The 26,146-nt window shown below is 42.4% G+C and overlaps 2 protein-coding genes across 5 annotated transcripts in view; both read left to right on the forward strand.

The window, feature by feature from the left end:
- Positions 1–15,138, forward strand: part of LOC140201787 (disintegrin and metalloproteinase domain-containing protein 9-like) — a 150,260-nt gene extending 135,122 nt beyond the window's left edge. Inside the window, exons 19-23 of one of the 2 annotated variants that reach the window (XM_072266474.1) lie at positions 1,366–1,498; positions 2,662–2,716; positions 5,112–5,135; positions 9,066–9,130; positions 13,300–15,138. In XM_072266474.1, the coding sequence (XP_072122575.1) occupies positions 1,366–1,498; positions 2,662–2,716; positions 5,112–5,135; positions 9,066–9,130; positions 13,300–13,357 (335 nt within the window). In that variant the 3' untranslated portion in view covers positions 13,358–15,138. The remainder of the gene's footprint in view (positions 1–1,365; positions 1,499–2,661; positions 2,717–5,111; positions 5,136–9,065; positions 9,131–13,299) is intronic. The other variant, XM_072266475.1, reaches the window with a different exon arrangement.
- A 9,339-nt stretch (positions 15,139–24,477) lies between these two features.
- Positions 24,478–26,146, forward strand: part of ido1 (indoleamine 2,3-dioxygenase 1) — a 44,865-nt gene continuing 43,196 nt past the window's right edge. For 2 of the 3 annotated variants that reach the window (XM_072266476.1, XM_072266478.1), the window contains exons 1-2: positions 24,478–24,659; positions 25,585–25,683. In XM_072266476.1, the coding sequence (XP_072122577.1) occupies positions 24,561–24,659; positions 25,585–25,683 (198 nt within the window). In that variant the 5' untranslated portion in view covers positions 24,478–24,560. The remainder of the gene's footprint in view (positions 24,660–25,584; positions 25,684–26,146) is intronic. The other variant, XM_072266477.1, reaches the window with a different exon arrangement.

A 26,146-nucleotide genomic window follows, 5' to 3' on the forward strand; every position in this document is an offset into this window, starting at 1 on the left:
CATCAAACCCTGGCGGTGGAGGCTAACACTTCAGTGCATTTAAGGAGCTCTTTTTGGGTACAAGAGCTGGAAACTGGCCGCAGCTTTGGCTAGCATGAATAGAATGGGCCAAATGGCCTCCTCCATAAATTTCTCTCATTTTACAACTTGGAGACCACAGATGACATAGATTGTGTCAGTAAGGCGTCTCTGTTTACAGGAATTCTTATTACGACAGAATGAGTGCTTTTCATGTTGGGTTTTTCTCCTCTCAGGTCACCTCTCAGCCTCCGACGCTCCAAAGGAAACTGTACAAGTTTATCCAATCTCTCCTTATAGCTAATCCCCGCTAATCCAGGCAACGTCGTGATGAAGCTCTCCTGCACCTTCTCCAAAGCTGCCACATGCTTCCTCTTATGGTCAGAGCCTTTTTCCCTAAGTTGGATATGTCAAATATTAGGGAGTGTAGGTTTAAGATGAAATGAATAAAGTTTAAAAAAGATGTACAAGGTATTTTTTTTAACACAGAAAGTGGTTGCTAGGGGCATGGTGGACGCAGATACAATAGTAACGATTAAGAGGCATTTAGACAGACAGGTGAGCAGGCAGGGAATGAAGGAGTGTACATTCAGTGGCGACTTTATTAGCTGTCTCTTATACCTAATTATCTGGCCACCGAGTGTATGTTCATGGTCTTCTGCTGCTGTACCCGTTCACTTCAAAGTTCAACATTTTGCACGTTCAGATTCTCTTCTGCACCCCACTGTTGTAATGTGTGTTTATCTGAGCTACTGTCAGCTTGAACCTCCCTCATTAACAAGGCATTTTAACCCACAGAGCTGCCACTCACTGGATGTTTTTTGTTTCTCACACCATTCGCTCTGTAAACTCTAGAGACTGCTGTGTGTGAAAATCCCAGGAAATCAGCTGTTTCTGAGATACACAAACCACCCTGTATGGTACCAACAATCATTCCACAGTCAAAGTCACTTAGATCACTAATGTTTAGTCAGAACAGCAACTGAACCTCTTGATCACGTCTGCATGCTTTTATGCATTGAGTTGCAGCCACATGATTGGCTGATCAGATATTTGTATTAATGAGCGGGTGTACCTAATACAGTGTAGAGCATGTGCAGGCATTATGGTTGGCATTGTGGCTCAAGAACTTGTTCCTATGCTGCTCTATTCTATGTTCTTTGACTGCTCATCCAAGAATCAAGTTGGTTTACAAAGGCAAATTGTGCCAAGATGATTCCAAATTGCTGAATGTTTGCACTTAAAGGATCCAGTAGTCCCTGAGTGCACTACTGCCTTCATCAAGGGCTTCTGGCCAATTCCACTCGTGAGTAATGCTTCTCTCTCTCTCTCTCTCTCCTTTTCCAGATAAGGACACATCGCTGCGGGATGGATTGCTGATTTTCTTTCTGCTGGTGGTTCCACTAGTTGTTCTGCTCGTGTACATGTTTATCAAAAGGAATGAGCTGAAACGAAGATTCTTTCAAACACGAAGGCACAAGTAAATGTTTTGCTCTTTATTTCAAGAAGAAATTTTGAAAAGCCAAAGTAAAAGAGAAGGTGTTTATAGGTGGTGCTTAAAATTGCTACAATTTTGAATTGCACCTATGTAAGTGATAAATTATGTTTGATTTGAAAACTTCCTTACCAATTTTCACTTCAATGCATAACTTCAGTTAATCTGAAGTAGAAGCTCAGTAAAAGTGAAGATATTTTCTCATACAGAACTCTAGGCTATGGCGGTACTTTGAGTTCCAGTTCTATGCTATGAAATATGACTTTCAATTTTATCCCCCCAGTCAGATCCCATAAACAGCAATGCTATTGTGGCAATGGGACCTGCTTTTATTGATGGGGTACTAGGAGTTCAAAGAGGATTTCGGTTTAATATCTCACTCACATGAAGATGAATGTCTAGCAATGCTACTCTCCCCTCAGTTCTGCACTGGGCTGTCAGTTGTGGATTCATATCTCAGAGTTGTATTGTAACCCGTGACCTTCTGACTTGACTGCAAAAGCTGTCGATGACAAGTAGAGTTCAATCATCCTGAACTGCGATTATTCAATTTATTTTTGTTTGGCAATGTGGAAAATCCATTTTTCTCCTACGTTCATGACTGCCTTGTTGCTTAGCAGTGAAACACATGCAGCCAGTTGGCACGCAGCCATTGAACAATTGTGTGTCGGGGATGCTACACTGGTCAATAGAGTTAACTTTCAGATGAGTTGTTAAATCACATAGTTCTGGCCATTTTCCTGTTGAAAGCAAAGAGGGAATTTTCTTGATATTCCTTAATTAACCAGGTGCTGTAATCTGTAAATTGGTAGAAAACTAAATGGGTTAATGGACACTTTCCCTCAGTTTCTTGGATCTTTCTCCATATTTTATTCACCAATCAATCAGAAGGATATTGTACTTCAATAGTAGGTCACCTTAAAATGCTTTGATGGACTGGTGTTGCTATATAAATTAACATTAGTCAACCTTTGTTACATAGTTGTATCTCTGTGTATGTTCTTGTATCAAAATACAGTCCAACTTCCTGTCATTCTGATAATTGCATATTGAAAGCTGTTGAGATTAACTACGCCATTTTTATGAAAATTGGATTACCATTAGAAATTAAAAATGTTGTTTTGCTGCTCCTAATGTGTCTGCCTTAGGTCTGAAAGCACAGCAGGGCCAAGAAGAGCCCCGAATAACTTGCCTAAGGAAGGGGTGAGTGAAAGTGGCCTTGCAGTCACTTCTTCGTCTGTTCTGGTGTTGTTGGGAAACGGCAAGGATAATTTTTAACGCTGTCTTTAGAAACCATGTGTTTTGTAGCAAAATCTTGGCTATGTCATGCTATCATGAATTTTCCACCTGTCTCTTTGCCTAGTTGCAAGAGCAACAGGGCACTCTCCCTCAGCAGAGGTGGCCGCAGACAGAAGGGTTAAAGGGGAGTTGAGGAGAAGGCTCTTGCCAAGGTCAAAATTGAGTTTATTGCCATCTGCACCAGTACATGTATGCATAGGTGCAATGAAAAACCCACTCGCAGCAAAATCACAATTAGCATCCTATAAGCAGCATTCTCAAGAAAAACGTAAACAATTTTTATGAGAAAAAAACACAATTGGAACAAAAAAAAAGTCTGTTTTAGTGCAAATTGATTAGGGCTCGAGGCACTGGGATCCCGATGTTGGTTTAGACTGTTGGCTTAGACACAAGGCAGAGGGAAGAATAAGTGGGTCATTTTCGGGTAGGGAGGCTGTGGCCAGTGTGTGCTACCGGGCTCAAGTGCTGGGGCTCTGAATGCTCACAATTGGAATCGATGACTTAGACGAGAGGATCGACTGTAACGTATCTAAGTATGCTAACCATGCAATTTGGGTTCTGAGGAGAATGGGGCCACAGCAGATACAGGTAAGTGGATTAGGACCCAGCAGGTGGAATATATGATAAGGAAAGTCAGGGGCATATATTCAAAATGGCCAGCAGGAACGTTGTTGGTGTCCAGAAAGATCTAGTTATCCTTGTACTTGAATGGCTGGAAGTTAACATCAATGTTAGCAGCAAGCCATTGGGAAGGTAAACAGTATATTGGCTTCAGTTCAAGTGGATCTGAACCGTTCATTCATTATATGTTGTATCATATGACGTAGGCGATCATGGTCTTTCCATGACCACGATTGTTCCTGGCAAATTTTTCGACAGAATTGGTTTGTCATTGCTGCCTTCTGGGTGTCTTTACAAGACGGGTGACCCCAGCCTCTGTCAATACTTCAGAGGTTGCCTGGCATCAGTGGTCGCATAACTAGGACTTGTGATGTCCACCAGCTGCTCATACAACCATTCTCCACTTACTCCCGTGGCTTCATGTGACTCTGATCGGTGGGGGGGGGGGGTCTAAGTAGGTTGCAGGCTAGTGGAGGAGAGAAGTGCCTTATGTATCCACCCCGCCACCCATACAAAGGTAAAACCTCTACACACTGCAATTATCTGGGAACCCACTGGACTGCGCCTGGAATACTGTCATGCCCCAAGGAAGGATATACTTGAGGGAGTGCAGTAAAGATTCATCAGTTTAACTTCTCAGACAGAGAACAGACTGGGTTTGTACTTTGCAGCACTTTCAAATGCTCATCACATCTGGCAGCATCTGTGAAAAGGGACAGTTCAGGTTGGGGAACTTCCATTGGGAGTTTTGTGGGCTTAGGCTCTTTATGGTTTAGTACAAGAAGAAGTGAATTTGCAGAAACTTAGAGAATTTTTAATGGGGAAGGCACAGATGATGTTTCCTTTAACTGGGTTGCCTAGAACCTGGGCTCACAGATTGAAAATAGAGGTCAGCCATTCAGGACAGAGATAGAAGAATTTCTTCACTAAGAGATTGGTGAATTTTTAAAATTCTGCAACCCAGAGGGCAGTAGAGTCTTGGCCTGTGTGTGTACTCAAGGTAGAGAGCAGTGGATCTTTTGTTATGAACCGAATTGAGGAATATGGAATTAGAGCAGGGAAGTGTCACCGAGCTAGAAGATCAGCCGTGTTCTTACTAAATGGAGGAGTAAGCAGCAGAGGCTGAAGGCCTCCTCTCCTGCTGCTTCCCACCTTCTTTGCAAGTGCCCATTTGACAATGCAGAAGGGCATCTCTAAGCTTGCTTTGGTGCCAGTTGGACCAATGTTTCGACGAGAAGATGGAATTTTCTGGTAAGCATCTGAGGTGTTAGGTTCTCTCTTTTGATTTGTGAACTGTGCCATTCTGTGAAGCCTGTAACCTTTCCCAGAAAGACCTGCTATTAAATCTCTACACCTCCCCTCTCTAAAATCTGGCAAATCAATATGGCACAATTGCTTTAAGGGCCTGTTCCTGTGCTGTATTGTTCCTTGAGAATTACTCAGTAAAACCTCTTATCCTTGACCTGTTCTTCCTGCTCATTTATTGCCATGAAGTCTTGTGCTTACAGTATTCTGAAATGTATGGTTTAACCAAGTATGACTGCGCAGAGACTGTTCTCCACTACTAGTTGTGAGGGTGGAAGCTGGAACCTGCCAACACCGAGCATTAGGTAGTTTAGGACTTCTGTCTTTGATCTTTTAGATGCAGCAATAATATGTTTTATTTTTAAAATACCAGGTCCAATTAATACCAGCCCAAGAGGTAAGTTGTCTTAATGAATCCTCAGGGAGACCTTTTGGGAATTTCTTAAGAATTGGTTTTCTGACCCTCTGCTTTTGTAAAGTGTTTGATGAGAAAGGTGGGGATTTCATGAAATACAAGCACACAAAGTTCCTCTGTTCTGTGCAGAAATTCACCTTAAAATCGGCTGGACTGAAATTAAGCTTTATTTGATGTAAAGCACAATAAGTGAGCTATATTTAAATAAGGGGTGTGAAAAGACCGCTGTCAATGTCACTGTGGAGACCAAACTAATTTTTAAAAAATCCAAACGTTTTATGAATGTACTTGTTCACAATGCAGGCTTGCTAAACTTTGGAATCAAATGCAAATATGAATTTGTTAACATAGGCCCCTGCCTACTCCAGCCGAGACACATGAATTTGGAGAACTTTGTGGTTTTTTTTAGGAAATTTTTAAATCTAAAATAAAAACAGAAGATATTTGATACAGGCAACACCTCTGCAAGGAGAAACAGAGATGACGTTTAGGGTCAGTGACCACTCGCCACAACTGTTTCTGCCTGGCCTGGCGAGCATATCCAGTGTTTTCCGTTTTTATTTCAGATTTCCATCACCTGCAATTTTTTTTGTGTGCTTTGCAGCTTTGAATTAACTTTGCAAGCTAGTAATTGACCATGAGTTTAACGTTCACAGTAACAGCATCTTCATTTTGCTACATTTTAGAGGCAAAAGGAAGTAAATACCTTTGGAAAGATGGAAACTTGTAATGACCTCAGGAAGAATTGTGTCCTGCTGTTACTGTAACTGTTACCCATTGCGCTTCAGATCATTAAAGGAGCTAAAATCTGCCCGAGACTGACCTTTATCCCTGGCTGCAAGTACTAAACACTGTATACAATGGAACTAAGCATTGTTCATCGAGTACAACGTACTGCATAGTGTGGTTAGAACTATTGATGGGGAATAAACGCCTGAGCTTGGTTGTCTTCCTGTTTAAACCTATTTAAATGTGATTTGTTGGTGGATAATTAATGAGACTGTGATTTGCTGTTGTCTGATGCATAGCTGAATTAATCTGCAAAGATAAGTTAGTGGCTGCCTCCCTGCAGATAACTGATGTGTTGATGATGCTCAAAACAGTATATAAAATGTTTTTATCTCCTCTGGGTTTAGTGCACAGTAAGGGTAGGTTCTGGTGTGCTCCTGGCTGGGTGACCAGCTTCTCGAGGGGAAGTGATGAAAGAAACTGAAGGAGAATAAATCGCAGGGTAACGGGGAGGAAAGTTTTTATCTATTCTCTGATTGGCTTAAGACATCAGAGGTGGTTGTCTCAAGCCAAGTCAGTGCATTAATTTTCCCTGCATTAATTCTCGAGATTAATCATAAGCTCTGCTACACACTAGGAGCAATGTACAATGTACTCATTCACAGGGTGAATGTGCACTGGAGGTTGGGATTAAAGCAATGTGGTGTAACATGATGACCCATCCCTGAAGCTCAGTATCTTTGCTTGCTATGTCTTCTTTACCATCTTGTCTCCCAACGTTGCTGCCTTCAGGGAACTCAATACTCCAGGTTTTCACTCTTTAAAGGCACTTTGATTCACCGTGTATTTTCTGGCCTGGTTGAACTTCACCTTAGCACTTGTCTGAGTTAGATTTCACCTGCCATTCCCTTGTCCACTTTCCCAGTTTATCTACATCGCATGGTAGCAACTCTGTTCACTGTCCAAACTATGCCACCAATTATGGGGTCACCAACAAAATTGGTAATTTATATCCACCTTCATTCTGATGTAAATCATTAATTTTTGCAAATTAACTCAGGAGTGGGACAGAATGGAGGAATCTTCAGTTTTAGGATTCAATAGGAGTATGGAAATGTACTGCAAGTTGTCCGTGCTGACCATGATCCCCATTTACTCATGATACTGTATCCTTCTATTCCTTTCTTCCCCGAGTCTCCGTTCAAGTGCCTTTTTGTGGAACAAGGAATATAGAACAGAACCACACAGGAACAGGCCTTTTACTCCATGTCTGTGCTGAGCATGATGCCAAGTTAATCTCTCCTGCCTACACGTGGTCCCTCCACTCCCTGCATACTCGTCTGTCAATCCCAAAGCCTCTTTATCACTGCCGTCACTGCCAGTATTGTGTTTGCTTCCCCCACTTCCTCTTTGAGCCCATTCCAAGGACCCATCACCCACTGTGGAAGAGGAAAAAACCTGTCTGCACACCTTCCTCCTTTGAACTTTGCCCCCCTTGTCTTAAATGCATGTCCTCCAGTTCTTGGCATTTCTACCATGGCATAGAGATTCTGACTGTCTACCCCATCTATGTTCCTCAATGTTATAAACTTCCATCGGCCTCTGATGCTACAGAGAATGCTAGTCCAACCTCTGTATCTCAGACTCTCTAATCCAGGCAGCATCCTGGTAAACCTCTTCTGTACCCTTTCCAAAGCCTCCACGTTCTTCCTGAAATGGGGCGGAGGGAGAGATCAGATATGCACATGATACTGCAAGCACAGCCTAACCAAAGTTTTATATAGCTTCAGTCTGACTCTTGTACTCAATGGTCCGACCAATAAAGAATAGTGTCCTTGTAATGGCACTTTCAGTGGGCTATGGATCTGGACCAAAAGATCCCTCTGTACATCAGTGCTGTTCAGGGCCTGCCACTTTATGTATGATTTTCCCTTGGGTTTGACCCTCCAAAATGTATTATCTTCCACTTGCCTAAATAAAACTCTATCTGCCATTTCTCTGCCCATATCTATAACTTATCTACATCTTGGTGTGGCTTTTGACAACCACCTTCACTGTCCACAACACCACCGATCCTTGTGTCATCTGCAAACTTTCTAGTGCAGCTATCTACATTGTCATCCACGTATGCCACACAGAGGTCCCCGCAGTGATTGCTGCAGAATAGGTCTCCAGACATCCAGCATGAAATACACCCTTCTGCCACTATTCTGTCTTCTGTGGCAAGCCAATCTGAGTCCGAACTACCGAGTCATCAGTGACTTGTAACTTTCGATAACCAACCCCTCCACCCCCTTTTTTTGGTCTTCATCCCACCAGCCCTCATAAAACCCCCTCTCCTCCGTAGCTATTTTGATTTTGCCTATCAACATGCACTCTTTCCACTGGTTCCCCCTTCTCGCCTCCTTCCCTTTATTACGTGCTCCACTGTCCTCTCCAATAAGATTCCATCTTCAGCCCCTTTTCACTGCCACCTGTCACCTCCCAGCTTTTTACATCATTCCCACTCTCATCCTCCCTTCCCCAGTATGTCTATCACACTCCTCAACTGGATCCACCTATCACTCACCAGCTCTGTTTCCCTTTACCTTTTTACATTGGCTATCTCCTCCTTTCTTTCCAGCCCTGGTGGAGGGTCTTGACCCAAAACATTAATCCTCCATTTCCCTCCCCTGACCAGCTGAGTTCCTCCAGCTCCTTTCTGTATTGCTACCAAGTCAGTGTGGATCGCATACATGAGCCTACCATGCAATACCTCGTCAAAAGCCTTACTAAAATCCATGTAAGCGACATTCATCTCCCTGCTCTTATCAATCAGCTTCTTAATTTCCTCAAAAAGAAACTGAGTCAAGTTTGTGACCTACTCTGAGTGTTGTATTTCTACTTGAGCCTCCTCCTCCTCTGCCAGATTCGTCAACCTCTGTGTGGGAAAGCTCACCCCTGAGATCTCCTCGAATGTTGTAGAAATTGCAGAAAATCTGTTTGGCATTATGAATATTGTGTGAAAATAAATAAAAGTGGGCAGATACTTTACAATATTGTCATATCCACTTGCCTTCCAGCCATGAGTAAGCACATCGGCTTCTTCACTGGATGAATTACTGGGAGGCATTCTTCTGTGCACACAGAGGTTTTGAGTCCTGTTTCTACAAATTATATGCTTTTATTTTTTTTTTTAAATAGGTTGCTCCAACAAGGACAACAGTGCCAACATATGTAAACAGACCACCACAGCTGACACCATCCAGGTATGTTCCTTCCTAACTATAAATGCGCGTATTCCCCCATCGGTGTTAAGGATTGGTCACTTGTCAGTTTCAAGTTCCAGCTTCCTCTCCTTCTTTCTCTCTCTAACCCCTGGTTCATTAGAGTCTGGGTTTTGCCAGACTGGAAGCTAGCTGGTATCGTTTGGAGGTTCCCCATTAAAAGTCATCTGAAATGCAGATGAGAGCCATTGGCCTGCTTTTTGTGCTCTGTCTCTGCTTGTCTCTTCAGTAATCCTATCGTCCTGTTTCTGGTGCCTGCCGCTGCGCTGGCAGGACAACTGTGGTTTGGGGTCCCAAAGCTCGCTCACCTTTCAGATTCAGAGCATATGTGAGGGAAGGTCTGTGAAGAAAACTAGACAGGTTAACCAGACTAAGTTGGGGCAAAGAAACGTGCATTTATTCAGTACCTTTCACAACCTTGGGGCATTGCTGGCAAGGAAAGAGCTCTGAACAGCAAGATACCAAATGGGACTATGTTCTCCTTGGGTCCAAATTCCTATCTGTGCGGGAGACTGCAAAGATTCACTAGGTTTGGAGGACTATAGTAAGGGACAGATGCTGGATAGGCCTGCCTTATTTTCCCTGCATCAGAAGAGATTGAGGGGTGACCTGATAGAATTATATAAGATAATGAGAGGCAGAGATAGGGTAGATAGTTGGAATTTTTTTCCCCTGATAAGAAGGGAGGGGTTATTAATTGGTCTTCGTCTGAAGTTGGAAGGGGTTTTAAACAGGACCTGGGCTGTATGGTTTTTACACAGAAAATGGTTGATGCTTGCAACATGTTGCCAGAGGAGTTGGTGGAATAGAGTGCAATTACGATGCCTGAAATAAGCCAGGTGTAGAAACAGACTAATGAGATTAGTGCAGATAAAGTCAGCGTGTAAATGATGAGCCAAGTAGCCAGAAGGCCTGTTTCTGTACTGAATTTCATTCTCTAGCTCATCGTGAATCTACTTCCGTTTTCTGACTATTTACTGCTTCAACCCTTTGAGGAAGAGCATCCATCAAAGAGAAAATCCTTCTCCTCTTTACACTGTCTGAAGTATGTAGCCTATTTTTTCAAAGCAGTGGTGGAAAAGACTACAACAGGTATAATTTACTGATGAGGAATAAGTATTGGTGAGGCCAACACTTGAGCTCCAATACTTCACCGTTTGCAGGATGCAAGCTTTTTGTGTGTACAAGTTATCGCAGGATTTACATTGCAAAGCCATTTTCTGGATGCTGGCTTGCAGTTTATATTACACTGGACAGCAGATTTTTTCAAAAGTGTTGCTTCCTCAGAATTTTTTTTGTTTATGATAGACTGCTTGAAGATGAACACAAATATCATTTTAGACTACTTGTATCACGTAGGAATCTGGAGAAACAACAAATTAACTTTTAATGAATATAGTGTGTTTAATTGCATAATGGTGCTGATGCTTTGCAGTAGTTCAACTAATTTAAAAATACTTTGTTAATGATTTTTATTTCTACTTAGTGTCTGAGGCTTCTCGCTTAAGTGTCCAACAATAATTCACCAGCATTAATGGATTCCAATTGCCCTGGTATCTTTTCTCCATGACCACAATGTTCTGGTGAAACCTTTCACCATGCTTGTCACTAACAGCACCAAGATTTGCAGGGAAGAAGTCTAAATGGGAATGCAGAAAATGAATCTTTAGTGACATGTTGCACTTCATGGTTTTATATGCTTGAAGCATGCTTTCAACCAGCTGCCTGTAGTTTGGTGCTCTGTAGATGCCGAGAAAAATTTCAACAACTTCCTTGAGTGCCTTCCATGTGATTTTCTCCGGTCCTACTGGAAATTCTTCGAATTGCCTGTCATTGATGACCTGTTTGATTTGTGGACCAGCAAAAATGCTTTCCTTAATCTTGGCATCAGTTATTCTGGGAAGCATCTGTCTCAAATATCAAAATCCTTCATCGAAATTTTTGTGCCTGGTGATAGCAAATTCCATCCTTACAGTCCTGGACCCAATAATTATTACCAAAACCTGTCCTGCCATGCAGCAGCTGCACTACCTAAGCATGCCCAAGCATGCCTGGACAAGATAGGAAACTTTCCAGCTTACATTGTAGGCAACATTTTAATTGACTTGAATTATGAATTGAAATAATAAACATAAGTGATTTCAAAAAATGGTGTGTGATAGGGAAATTTCATCGTGATTTTCATGATCAGTAGCCCAAAGTTCATAAGATACACCTAAAGGTATTCAGGAAGCAAAATCTTTATTGTCCAGTGTTATTATTACCATTCTGTATTCAGAGAATCAGTTCACAGCTTCTGATGTGCTGTGCCCTGTGAAGAGGAGTAAAGGGGGCAGGATGGGCCTTCCAAAGCAATCATTGGTGACCCAGTACCTCTCTGGATAGGGGAAACCTGGGAGCTCAGTTTTCAAATTGTTCGGTATGTTATCAGCTTGAGTTATTTTATTTAGAAGTACAGAGCAGCAACAGCCCAAAGAGCCTGTGCTGCCCAATTACATCTCTGTCACCTATTAGCCGCCTTATCTGTATGTGTCTGGATTGTGGGAGGAAACGGGAGCACCTGGAGGAAATCCATGCGGTCACGGGAAGAAGGTAGATATTTCTTACAGACAGTGGCTGGAATTGAACTCAGGTCACTGTAGTAGCGTTGTGCTAATGGCTATGCTACAGTGCCACCCCACTTGTATCCCCCATGACCTTTCGAGACTCCAGACACGTCCTTGGCAGATGCATAAGCTCAACTGCAAACATAGTGAAAGGTTAATTCCTGGGATGGCAGGACTTTTATATGAAGAAAGACTGGATGAACTAGGCTCGTACTCGTTGGAATTTAGAAGATTGAGGGGGGATCTGATTGAAACGTATAAAATCCTAAAGGGATTGGACAGGCTAGATGCAGGAAGATTGTTCTCGATGTTGGGGAAGTCCAGAACGAGGGGTCACAGTTTGAGGATAAAGGGGAAGCCTTTTAGGACTGAGATTAGGAAAAACTTCTTCACACGGAGAGTGGTGAATCTGTGGAGTTCTCTGCCACAGGAAACAGTTGAGGCCAGTTCATTGGCTATATTTAAGAGGGAGTTAGATATGGCCCTTGTGGCTACGGGGATCAGGGGGTATGGAGGGAAGGCTGGTGCAGGGTTCTGAGTTGGATGATCAGCCATGATCATAATAAATGGCGGTGCAGGCTCGAAGGGCCGAATGGCCTACTCCTGCACCTATTTTCTATGTTTCTATGTTAGATATGAATTTGTCTGGAAGCCCACTGATTCCAGCTCCACTTCTATCTGTGGTGGGGGCACACTTGCAAGCACAAATACTGGTGTTGTTATGGGTGGAGTGAATAAGGTGAGATGTTTGGTTTATTTTGGTGCATTCACCAAATCTCCTCAGATCCTAATGAAGCAGAGTCGCTGCTGTGCTCTCTTCATGTTTGCATCAATATGTTGGGGGAGAAAGGTCAGTCTCTTGTGTCACTGATTTATCGTGCATTTTGAAAATTGCAATGCATTGGTGTGGTTCTACTTCATTCTTTTGCTACCCAGTGTTACATTGTTTCCAGTGTAAGCTCATGGCTAAATGCACCAAAGAGAGAATTGCAGGGCTTGTGCGAGAGGGAACTGAAGAGAGTGGGATGAATAGGAGCTAGCATGGGCTTGATGTGCCAAATGGGCTCCTTCTGTCTAAAGGTGTAGCAAAACCTGGCTCATGAATTCCCTTCAAACATGAGCATTCTACTATCAGATCATGCATGTAAATTCCCATCATAGCTTGGGAATCAGGCAGGAAAAGTACCACGAGCTCAAAGTGGGGGATGGCCGACCTTTCTCCCCTTTCCAATGCGCATCTGGGATCTTGATTCACGGATTAGGGACGTTATGTGAAATTTTGTGGGGGTTTGTTATTCCGAGTCTTCCAATGGAGCATCATTTTCCTTCCAAGCTATTGCTTCTGTGATCCTCAGCTTTTAACTGGAGCTTGCCTTTGAAAAGTGAAAGAGTGGGCGCTTTTGATCAAAAGGATAACGCCACCCAGCCGAGTTAAGTTAACTGGGATAATAAGCTGAATTACTGGGCTATTTCATTACTGGATCTGAGCGTTGTGATAACTTTATTTTTATTCTACTGAAAGTGTTTCCTTTTATTGAATTCTAGGCCGGCACCAGCTCGACCTGTGCCTTCAAGACCTGTCCACCCACCCCAGAGGGTCTAGCTTGTCATTACACTTGCAGTGCAGTTGCTCAGTCCGGATAGTCCTATGATCAGTGCTCAGTGTACTCTGCCCTGACAAGCTCCCTGAGTGTCAACGGACTTCTGTCTGAGCCAGACTGATCAGCAGGATTTTCCTGCACTGTGCATGTGCTTCACTATTTCTCAAGAAAACTGAGTGTCTGCGGTTACCAGTCTCTGAAGGAACGTTGCAACTGAATACCTCTTACGTGTCTCTTCTTTTTTAAAAAAAAAATCATGATTATCTGGAGTGATTATGTTGTACGCTTTAATTACTTTGAAGAAACCCTGATGTTTGTACGCACTGGTCACCAGTGGTCACCAGCTATCAGATACCCAAATGCCCAATAGAACAGAAGGGGATAATCCATTACTACTGAGGACTGACCTGAAACTTTAACTAATCACGTCCCTCCATAGATGCTACCAAACATGCTGAGTTCCTCCAACACTTTGTGTGTGTGTGTGTGTGTGTGTGTGTGTGTTGCTTCAAATTTCCAGTATCTGCAGTCAGGACTATCATCAATGACATATCATGAAATTTATTCTTGTGCAACAGCAATACAGTGCAATACATAAAATATACTCTACAATACGTTAATAATGCAAAGGAGGAATAATGAGGTAATGTTCGTAGGTTTGTGGACCTTTCAGAAATCTGATGGAGGGTAAAAAGCTTTTCCTAATACATTGAGAATGGGTCTTTAGATTTCTGTTCTTGTCTCCATCTCTTGTAACAAGAGGTTATGTCCTGGATGTGAGGATCCTTCGTGATCAATGCTGCTTTCTTGAGGCACTGCCAGACTAATATCGGTGCAGCTCTGAGCCACGTAAATTAAAACCCTTTAACACTACTGTAGTTTAAAAAAAATAATAAATTAACTTCCCTGAGTCCTTTTGTTCACAAATTAAACTTGGCCTGCTGTTCTGAAACTGATCTATTTTTTTTTTATTTTTAGGAGTTTGTAAAAGAATGACAAAATTGTCCAGAAAACTAGCTCAGTACTTTGCTAATTTTGGGTTCCTGCAACATAGTTTGAACAGGAAAACTTTTAATCTTGGTTGATTATTCAATTCGCAGATGAACAACATTCTAAATTGCATTGGGTTGATCTATTTTTAAGAAAAAGGCTATCATCAGCATGACTTTTTAAGATTCAGACTTATGGGAGTTCAAGATTGAAGTTGGAAAGGTGGCAAGATATTCTGGGTCTTTGTCTTTTGGGTACTTTGGGTCATCTGAATTTCATGCAAGTTCATCAGAGTACTGAAACAGTTATATTTTGTATCAGTAGTAAGGATACGAAGGCTGTACCTTAACTATGGGCTGTGTGATCCACCAGTGACCTTTCGGAGAACAACAGGATGCTGCAGCTGAAAGCTTGGGTGTTTTTACAAGTGTATTATCTATTTTTAGATTTCATGCATATATATATATATATATTATACAGATGAATTTAAGTGACACCCTCGGAGTGAATTGGAACTTGGAATCCAGGTCACAGTGTTTTATAGAATCTTCGGAGACAGCCTTGTTGGTCCCTGCAGATACTCCCGGAGATGCCCCTCATTGTATATCCTCTATCTTTTTCACTTGAATATTTGCACTTTTTGTTTTACAATGATTACTGTATATCATTTTCAAAGATGCTGATTATTTTTTCTTAAGAGATGTAAAGAAGTTATGCATACATAAATTACAGATGGCTTTTATTTAATCTGTACAAAGGACAATGATGCAATAAAGATGATTTTTTTTTCTAATATGAAGTATTCATTTAAACTGATCTGCGAGGGTGTGTTCTCATCGGGGGTGCAAAGGGTCAGCAACCTTAAACTCCTCAGTGTTACCATTTCGGAGGGTCTGTCCTTGGTCCATTACCATTACAAAGGAAGCACATAAGTGACTCTACTTCTTTAGGAGTTTGTGAAGATTTGCTATGGCACATAAAACTTTTACAAACTTCCATAGATGTGTGGTGGAGAGGATATTGACTGGCTGCATCACAGCCTGGAATGAAAACACCAATGCCTTTGAAAGGAAAATCGTACTAAAAGTAGTGGATACTGCCAAGTCCATCACGGCTAAAGCCTATCCACCACTGAGCACATCTACATGGAGTACTGTCACAGGAAAGCAGCAACCATAATCAAGGACCCCCACCATCCAGGTCGTGCTCTCTTCTCACTGCTGTCATCAGGAAGAAGGAACAGTCAGGGCCCACACCACCAGGTTCAGGAACAGTCATTACCCCTCAACCATCAGGCTCTTGAATCCAGAGGGAAAATTTCACTCACTCCATTGCTGAGCTGTTCCGATAACCTATGGATTCACTTTCAATGACTGTTCACCTCATATTCTTGATATTTTTTTGCCCATTTATTTTGATTATATTTTCCTTTTGCATTTGTACAGTTTGATGTCTTTTGCACATTGTTTGTCCATCCTTTTGGGTGAGGTCTTCCCGTGATTCTATTGTTTCTTGGATTTACTGTCTACACCCACAAGAAAATGAATCTCAGCGTTGTACAGTATATGGTGTCATCCTGTATATGTACCTTGATAAATTCAGTTTGAACTGAGAGATTTACAGCGAAATCTACAGCTATTGGTCTGCTGAGTAGAGTGAATAATCTTCAATAAGTATTTACAACATTGTGCAACTCCTGCGCGCAAAAACTGCTTAATAAAATGTGTTTCAATTTCAAACCTAAATGTCCTAAATCTCTGCATGTGAATAAACCAGCTGACGACTGCTTTACACACATGGGGGTTAATGTTAAAAAGGGAGGGGAAGATGCTTTAGATGGTGAGAGAGAGCAGTCCATCACTTCCTCAATCCACTCTGGTCAGTAAATTAGGAGAAAATTAGATACCAGGCTACTCGTTGATAGAAGACTGGTTCGTAAATGCAATGGCACTGGAAACCTAATAGGGAAAGAGATGGGTTGCATCCCACAGTGAGTTGGATGAACTTGCCAACTCAGGCAGCATCTATGGATGGAAATGGATAAAAAACATTCAGACTTTTCAGAAAGAACTGCGTACTTATTGAGATATGGTGTGGAATAGGCCCTTCCACACCTTCGAGCTGCACCACCCAGCAATCTCCCAATAACCCTAGCCTAATCACGGGACAATTTACAACTGGTACATCTCTGGACCATGGGGGGAAACCCATGCAGTCGGGGAGCGGGGGAATGTACAAACTCCTTACGGGCAGCAGCGGGCATTTTAGTGGAGCGCTCAAAAATTTGGAGGTTCTCTGCAGAATATCCTCAAGAAACAGTGACAGGGAAGAAACGTCACAGTATTCTATTACTTGTCTGGCCTACTGCAACAGTGACCCCTCCTCCCCAAGCCCGCAACCTTGACCTCTAAGGAGCTCGAGAGCAGCAGAAGCATTGGCAACACACTGACAGCAGGTTCTCTCCAGCAAGTTTCACACAACGCTGACTCAGAGCTATGTTGTTCATTCCTTATTAGCACTGGGTCTCCCCTTTACCAGAATGGGGTCACATTCACCAACACTTTCCCAAGGGCAGTAAGGAAAGGACAATTAATTTGGGCTTTGCCAGTGGTGCATGAATGATGCTACTGATGATGCATCCAAGATGCATATAGACAGGAAAGACCTTAAAGAAATAAGAATATTTTAGCCTGTAAGTTTGATTGCTGTACTGTTACACTTCTCCAGGTCCTTGCCTGTGTAACCTGTGAATCCCAGCCTTGCCACTGCTGTGCTTTTGGATTGCATCGTTTTGATGTATCACCCTGGCCGTTCTGTTTTCTCTCTTCTGTCTGTTGGAACATGAAAACCAAGATGTTTAGACTTCAAAGCAGCTTCATCCCCACTGTTACCAGACTTCTGAACCAGTCACCCCATTCACGTCCCCTTCCCAGTGTTAATGCCACATTCCCAGTCCCTTAATTCTACATCGTCTGCTATTTTTACTTTTTCCTTTCTACACAACTGTACTTTGCACAGTTCTGTTGCTTGTGCTTGTTGCTGTCTTTATTCTTTTATTTACTATTACCGCGTATACTGATTCCTCTGTGAGCTTCACAGTAGCAAGGAATTTCAACGCACCCCCGGCATATATGACAACAAACCAGTCTAGATCTGGGTATCCAGTGAATCCATCCTCTTACCTCACCAGCTCTGAATCCCATAAACAATGTGTGGAGAGAGAGGAAAAAAACTGACCAGGCACCAAATTTCAGCCCAATCCACAGACATTCTTCCCCAAGAGTTTACCACAGTGAATCTTTGCTAATGCAGGGAATTCACTGAAACTTGCAGGTTTTGTGGTCTTTTGGATGTTGTTAAATGCAACATGGATACACAGGTGATTTTTAAGATCTTACCTGATACTGCAATACATTTCCCGGTGAAGTTAGTATGTTTAAAGGGAGAGTGGAGAAGCACTGGTCAGTCTGAAGTGAGTGCAGTCCTGATCATGATGAGTTAATTGGGAGTACGGGAACTGAAGCAGTGGTGAGCAGCAAGGGAGCACGACTGAACCATTAGCTTATCCAGATAGTGGGTTGTCAGAGTTTTACCGCACTAGATATTTACACTTAGTGGTATCCAAAACAGAACTGAAACAGAGAGGACAAGGGTGCCAGAGTATAATAGTTATTTATCTACTTTTACTAGGGAGGAACAAATCCAAAGAAAGGCGCCACCATAGGAAATCTGAAGCACAGAGAGTCGCCTTCCTTCAAGACCGAAACAATAGTCAATTGCAGATTTCAATGCCAGGAAGCCACTAGGGACTGCACTCAGACCAGCTGTTCATCTCCCCACCACACCCGAAAGGCCCTCTTGTAAACGGGCCAGACAAGGTGTGGCTCTTGAACCTAATCTGTGTACACTTTTAAAACAAAAGATTATTTCTGCAAATTTTCAATCCAATTACAACACTGCTCTGAGCTTTGATGCTCGTTGTGAGGACAGAGTCGGGAGAGGTTACCTCATCCACCTATTTTGGATTATCTAGATATAGAGGTAGACCAGAGTGAAATACCAGCACTTCAGATGAATGTGTCAGAAATCCTATCTATCTCATCGTCTTTTGTTAGCTCAATTCTATGCAATGGAATGTGCATAAACTTGCATTTTAACCTTCTACACACAGGAATCGATGGTAGGCGGTCACCATAAGGTGAAAGGCTGACATTCTGTCCAATGCTTACTGTGAGAAGTATGGATAGGGTATTTGTTTTATTATCATCATATATACTGAGATGTACAGTGAATAGCAATGCACACAAAATGCTGGAGGATCTCAGCAGGTCAGGCAGCATCTATGGGGAGAGAAAACAGAGTCAATGTTTTGGGCCGAAACGCTTCGGAAGGGCTGGTGATAAAAGCTGCGGAGTAGATTTAAAAGGTGGGGGTGGGGGTGTGGGAGGGGAGAGAGAAACACAAGATGATAGGTGAAACCTGGAGGGGAAGGATGAAGCAAACAGCTGGAAAGTTGATTGGTGGAAAAGACAGAAGGCGAAGGAAGGAAGAAAGAAAAAAGGGGGGGGAGGGGGGGCATTACAGGAAGTTTGAGGAATCAGTTGGCGGCTACCCAAACAGAATATAAGGTGTTGTCCTCCAACCTAAGTGTGGCCTCATCACAACAGTGGAGGTGGCCATGGATGGACACATCGGAATGGGAAAGGGAAGTGGAATTAAAATGGGTGGCCACTGGGAGAACACCTTTGTTCTGGTGGATGGAGTGAAGTGGTTTCCCAGTCTAAGTCGGGTACCACCGATGTACGGGAGGGAAGGCCACACCGGGAGCACCGAACACAGTTAATGACCCCAACAGACTCACAGGTGAAGTGTCACCTCAGCTGGAAGGTCTGTTTAGGGCCCTGAATGGTAGTGAGGGAGGGGGTGCAGGGGCAGCTGTAGCACTTGCAAGGATAAGTGCCGGGAAGGAGATCAGTGGGGAGGGACAAATGGACAAGGGGATCACGTAGGGAGTACAGTGACTAGCTTCTAATTGCATGTCACCTTGACAGATCGTCACAGACTGAATCAGAATCTGGTTTATTATCATTGTCATATGTCATGACAGTTGATGTTTGCGGCAACAATACATTGAAATGCATGCAATATACTGTGAATTACAATAATAAATATATAAAAATAAGTAAATAATGCAAAATAGAGCAAAAATATTGAGGCATTGTTCTTGAGTTTGTGGGCCTTTCATAATCTGATGGTGGAGGAGAAGAAGCTGTTCCTAGAACGTTGAGTGTGTGTCTTCAGGATCCTGTTCCCTATCCCGGATGTAATGAGAAGAGAGCATGTTCTGGGGGGTGAGAGTTCTTAATGATGGATGCCACCTTTTTGAGGTATCATTGTTTGAAGATGTCTTCAGTGGTGGGGAGGCCAGTGCCAATGATGACGCTAGCTGAGTTTACACTCCTCTGCAGCTTTGTCCGATCCTGTACTGTGGGTCCTTCATACCGGGCAGTGACGTGACCAGTTAGAATGCTCTCAAGATTATTTAACATCATTTCTAGTATACAAGTGTAAAGGAGAATGACTCTGTATCTGATACAGCACAAAATAAAAACAGTAATATAAAAAAACATAATAATAAAAAACACAATAAATACAAATACTTAAGCTAGCTTACATACATAATTGATTGTATAGCCATAAGCACAAGAGTATCTGTACATAAGGTGACTCTGACAGAAAGTGATAAGGTAGTGGTTCTCAGGGGTGATATTGGGTGAAAGTGTTGATCGGCCTTACTGCTTGGGGAAAGTAACTGACTTAGAGTCTGGTGGTCCTGACGTGGATGCTGTGAAGCCTCCTCCCAGATGGGAGTGGGACAAACAGTCCATGAGCAGGGTGGGTGGGATCCTTCATGGTGTTACTGACCTTTTTCCAGCATTTCTCTGTATACACAGTATGTATGTCTTTGATGATGGGTAGGTTGCTGCTGGTGAAATGTTGAGCAGATATGTCTACCCATTTTGGAGCTTTATGTCTGCCACAGTGTATCTAGAAATATGCAGGAGTCTTTGATGACCCACCAAATCTCCTAAAACCCCTAATGAAGTATAGCTCCTCACATGCCTTTTCTTGTAATTGCTTCAATATATTGGGCCCAGGCTAGATCTTCAGAGATGTTGACACCCAGGAACTTGAGTTTGCTCGCTTTTTCCACTACTGACCCTTTGAAAGAAGCTGGTATGTATCCCCTTAACTTATCCTTCCTAATGTCTACAATCAATTCCTTAGTCTTGCGGATGTTGAGTGAATGCTGTTGTGACACCACTCAACCAGCAAATCTATTTCACTCCTGTACGCCACCTCATTACCACCCGAAATTCTGCCAACATGTGCCATTGGCAAATTATAGATGGCGTTTGTGCTATGCCTAACTCACAGACATGGGTGTAGAGAGTGTAGAGCCCTGGGCTAAGCGTACATTATTTCTACCTCACCATACTTTTGGACATGATAGTAAACTTGACTTGACTTTGTGTTGGTTTCTTCACAATGTGCTTGTGTGTGACCTCGTATGGAATTAACTCATTTCTCTTTCAGAATCAGGTTTAATATCACTAGCATACGTCGTGAAATTTAACTTGGTGGCAGCTTGATAAATATAGAAAACTGAATTACAGTAAGTATACATGTATATTAAATAGTTAAATTAAGTTAAAAAGTGCAAAAATAAATTTTAAATAAGTAGAGAGGTAGTGTTCAATGTCCACTTAGAAACTGGACAGCGGAGAGGAAGGAACTGTTCCTGAATTGCTGGGTGTGTCCCTTCAGGCTCCTGTACCTGCTTCCTGATGGTGACAATGAGAAGATGGCACACCCTGAGTGCTGGAGGTCTTTGATGATGGAAGCTGGTTTTCTGAGTCACCGCTCCTTGAAGATGTCTTGGGTACTACGAGGCTAGTGCCTATGATAGAGCTGACTAAGTTTACATCACAGTCGAAGCTGCTTGGCCACAGACTGAGCGCAGGGACACAGGAGGATGTTTCATGCCTTTTAACGTTGGTGGGGTGGCAGGTTTGTTAGCGAGGTTCTGCTGAAAGGGGCGCTGGTGACTTTTCTTCATCTTGTGGAAGAGGTGAGCCATATTTCCCAGCACAGGCAGCTCTGCTGCGGGATGGACTGAGGTGGTCAAAGAGCTGGTGATAGATAGGGCCATAGCAGATGGATTTGGCTCACACAGTCCTTGTCCACTGACCGTGCACAGCCTGGTGAGGCAGGTGCTCCCAACTCCCAAAGAAACTTAGTGACAGAAGCAGGAGGAGCACTCTAAAGGCTGATTTATACTTCTGTGTCAACTCGACGCCGTAGATACAGCGTCGCCGCGAACCCTACGCTGTAACCTGACGCGCACCTCTCCCAAAATGTAACTGCGCGTCGCGGCAACGTAGACCGCAACAGCCGTGATTGGTCCGCTTGGTAGCATCGTATTTGCTCCTACGCTGCAATAGCTTCCCTGACTGAAGGGCAGGGAAGGAACTCTGGCTGCAATGCTTTCCATAAAGCTTTACAGACCTCCGAAATTATGGAGGACACATTTCGCTTTTACGAAAAAAGACGCTGGCTTTAAACAACAGGAATTCTGCAGATGCTGGAAATTCAAGCAACACGCATCAAAGTTGCTGGTGAACGCAGCAGGCCAGGCAGCATCTGTAGGAAGAGGTACAGTCAGGAAGGGTCTCGGCCTGAAACGTCGACTGTACCTCTTCCTACAGATGCTGCCTGGCCTGCTGCGTTCACCAGCAACTTTGACGTGTGTCGTTCGCTTTAAACTGCTTTACCCCGAGAAAGACTACCATGACCATGAAGCCGCGCACGGGCAGGTGTGTGTGCGCATGCGTGACGTGCACGAATTGCAGAGCGACGCAGACACACCAACGCACAAGTATAAATGCTCACAATGCGCGTAGGTCACTTGCGTAGGTTACGGCGTGGAGTTGTCGCAGAAGTAAAAATCAGCCTTTACTCAAACTTTCCCTTCATGTTGCAGACTACTTCTGTTAGAGATCTTTGGTGGATGGTGAACAATCAGTTGTCATTACAGCAGGAATTAGTCTGGAGTTACGATCACTTCAAAGGGGCCACACTGCAGATATTATTGAAGATAAAATGCAGTGACAGCAGAGAAAGAGAATCAGTACCTCTGTTTCAGGAGAATTATCTTTGATGAGAACTGATCCAAGTAGTGTTTTTAGGAGAGGAATTTAGTCCGAAATGTTAGCTCCTTGCTTCTCTCTCCACCATGAGTATTTCCTGCTTGCTGAGTATTTTCATGGTTGTCTGTTTTTATTTCAGATTTGTAACACAAGACCATTCGACAAAAGGGCAGAATTAGGCCAATCAGCCCATTGTGTTTGGCTGATTTATGGACAACAAATCATTTGCTTCCTGAATACTTTGGGGTGTATCTTATGGATCTCGTGCTGCTAATCATGAAAATCACCATGAAATTTCCCTCACACCATTTTAAAAAATTGTTATTTCAATTCATAATTCAAGTCAGAATAATTGATGCCGTGATTAAGGAAGGCATTTTTGTTCGTCCGCAAATCAAACAGGTCATCAATGACAGGCATTTCGAAGAACTTCTAGTGGGATGTTGCTGAAAATTTTCTTGGGAACTACAGAGCACCGAACTACATGCCTTGACAGCCTTAAAGCATACAAAACTGTGAAGTGCAACAGGTCACTAAAGATTAATTTTGCCGCATTCCCATTTAGACTTCTTCCCTGAAAATCTCGGCACTGTCAGTGATGAGTATGGTGAAAGGTTTCACCAGGACATTGCAGTAATGGAGAAATGGTATCAGGGCAACTGGAATCCATCAATACTGGCTGATTATTGTTGGACACAAGTGAAAAACCTCAGACACTGAGTACAAATGAAAATCATCAACTAAACATTTTTAGCTTTGTTGAACTATTGCAAAGTGTCAGCACCACTATCCAATTAAATGCATTATATTCAATAAAAGTTAATTTTTTGTTTCTTCATATTCCTACATGGTACATGTCACCTGAAATTATATTTATAGTCAGCTTCAAGCAATCTATTATAATCACAAAATAATTCTGAGGAAGCAGTATCTTTGGAAAAAATTATCATCCCTTGTTATATGTATCATCTGCGGCTTTTTTCATTTAAGAAGCAGGGGCTGTTATTTTACCTGGAGTCTTCACATGAGCTGCTAACTCTGGCAGCATTCTTTGTGTTCTTCAATTCAAAAGGGCAGATTACTCAGTCTCAGGCTGGCGCTTTTGCAAAGCTGGAGCAGAGATCGCCAAAGACCACATCTTAGTCTCCCGTGCATCCCAAATTTGACACTGCACCGGACCTGTCACCACACCTGTCACCACAACTTGGCAGTCCACTCCAGCAAAATTTCTGCTTGCTCTGCAAAATTCCACTCTCCAACCCAACCCCCACCATTTATGGACCAATGCAAGTGAACTTTGCATACTTTCATCAGCACAAAAATGATGTGAGAATTATTGTCCAAGATTGTCCTGGTTGAACATTATGGCATTGAGAAATGGCTTCCTCCAACTCTACTTTCTTATGTAAACACGAGGAGTTCTGCAGATGCTGGAAATCCTAGCAACACACATCAAATTTGCTGGTGAACGCAGCAGGCCAGGCAGCATCCCTAGGAAGAGGTACAGTCAACGTTTCGGGCCGAGACCGATGAAGGGTCTCGGCCCGAAACGGCGCCTCTACTTTCTTATGTCCTTTGCCTTACTCATCTACTCATCTCTAGTCACCCAGACAGGATACAGCAGCAGATTTGCACCTTCTTTGGACCCAACTCACCTTATCTCTATTTTCTTATCTTGCCAATTGTATTATTTATTCTATCTTGGAACAAGTAAACATCACTTGGTCTCCCCTGGTGCACCCTCACAGTAAATTTTACATTCCAGCCAGCTAGTTCAGAAATTTGAGATAGCCAATGAAATTAATTAGACACTCAAAAATCCCATTTAAACCAACCAGCTGTGGGACCGAAGTCCAATGTTCAGCTTGCACTATATCTGTTTTCCTCCTCTGCCTGATGACAGTTCTCAGCCTTAGGTAAAACACACTTGGAAGCAATTGTTGCAGTTCATCCTTGACAGAGAAGTAAATTTCACTCTAGCATCATTAATATTTCTCGTTGAGCAATGGACAAGGGAGAGAATAACACAACAGATGGAGAGTACTTAAACATGGACAAGTTCCATGTCTCCAAAGAGTATGGATTTATTTTACCAGAGCCTTTGGTATGTAATCACTTTTTCTACTGGTATTGTATAAATGATTAATTCTATTGCATTACTTTCCTTGAGTGTAGTTGTAACTCCTGTGAACAATATTAATATATTTCTGTCTTTCAAAAAGAGTTTCAGGGATTGAGCCCGTGGGGAAAGTTGAGGGGAATTTGTCTCCACAAATTGGGAAATAATGATTTAACTTGCATTAATGTGGAGCTGAGCATGGAGACAAGCTGGTCACTCCCAGAATCAGTTACCAATCTTCTCTCACCATTAAATGAAGCTCTAATTGTGAGTGAAGCATCCTTCATTATTAGCATGGCTTTAGATCCAGGACTTAAGATGCTGCAAATCTTTTGTTTTTAATTTTATCCCCAGCATTTTTGCAATCACTTATCCTTGTTTGAATCTGCCATTACTAAATATTCTGCAATAAGAATCTCTGGGTGCTAAAGTGTTGCCTCATTTTTACTTGCATGTCATAAAGCAATGTTTAGTTATTTTAATTTGACTGCACACTTGTCCTTTCCTGCATCTGTTAGTTGCAATTTGGGGAGCAGTGTTATTCCATTTTCTTCCCTTTCTATTTGAGGTTTTTGATCTCTTATCTTGTATAAACCACCCAGAAACAGAATCACATTCTTTATTTGCTGGACGAATTTGAGTTTTCAGAAACAAAGTGGAGAAAAATGGAAAGTTGTCACTTGTTAAAGTCAAATGGGCCTTCCTCAGGAAACAAAGCTCCTCCAATGCAGGGAATGCGACAGGAATTTAATAAATCTTATTTACGTTAGGTTAATATCTGGAACATTAAACTCCATTTATCTTGACATCAGGAAATACAATTTAGCTTTACAATCACAAATAGTTTCCTCACCCAAGTTTTGCACGGTTTATATGTGGCTCAGAGAGTGAATAGTTTATTTCTTCTTAGCAGTATGAACTCCCGAAATTCTACCAGCCGTGGATGGATATTGCGAACAATTTGCCTCAGTTGATTGAACTTCAGCAACTTCGTCATGAAGTGAATAAAGTAGGTACTTCATTCATCCTCTATTCCTGATCTAATGAAGAAAATGTGTACTTATATCAAGTCGCCAAATAAAGTTTATGTATGTAGCACTTCAGGGGGCTACTGACCAAGGCAGAAGGCAAGGCAATGTTAATTAAAAAACACCCCACAGATTAGTTTCTACAATGCTCTCTGAGGATGCTGAGAGATGACAGTGCAGGCTATAGATAACCATCTTATTCCTGAACCCAAGAATCAGAATCAGGTTTATTATCACTGTCATGTGTTGTGAAATGCATTGTTTTGTGGCAGCAGTACAGTGCAAGAACATAAAAAATTACTACAAGTTACAATAAAAAATGTAACAAATAAATAGTGCAAAAAAGAGGAATAGTGTTCATGAGTTTATGGACTGTTTAGAAATAAGATGGCAGGGGGGAAGAAGCTGTTCCTAAAATAATAAGTGTGGGTCGACAAGCTTCTG

The sequence above is a fragment of the Mobula birostris genome, chromosome 8, assembly GCF_030028105.1.
Source record: "Mobula birostris isolate sMobBir1 chromosome 8, sMobBir1.hap1, whole genome shotgun sequence".
Taxonomy (NCBI): domain Eukaryota; kingdom Metazoa; phylum Chordata; class Chondrichthyes; order Myliobatiformes; family Myliobatidae; genus Mobula; species Mobula birostris.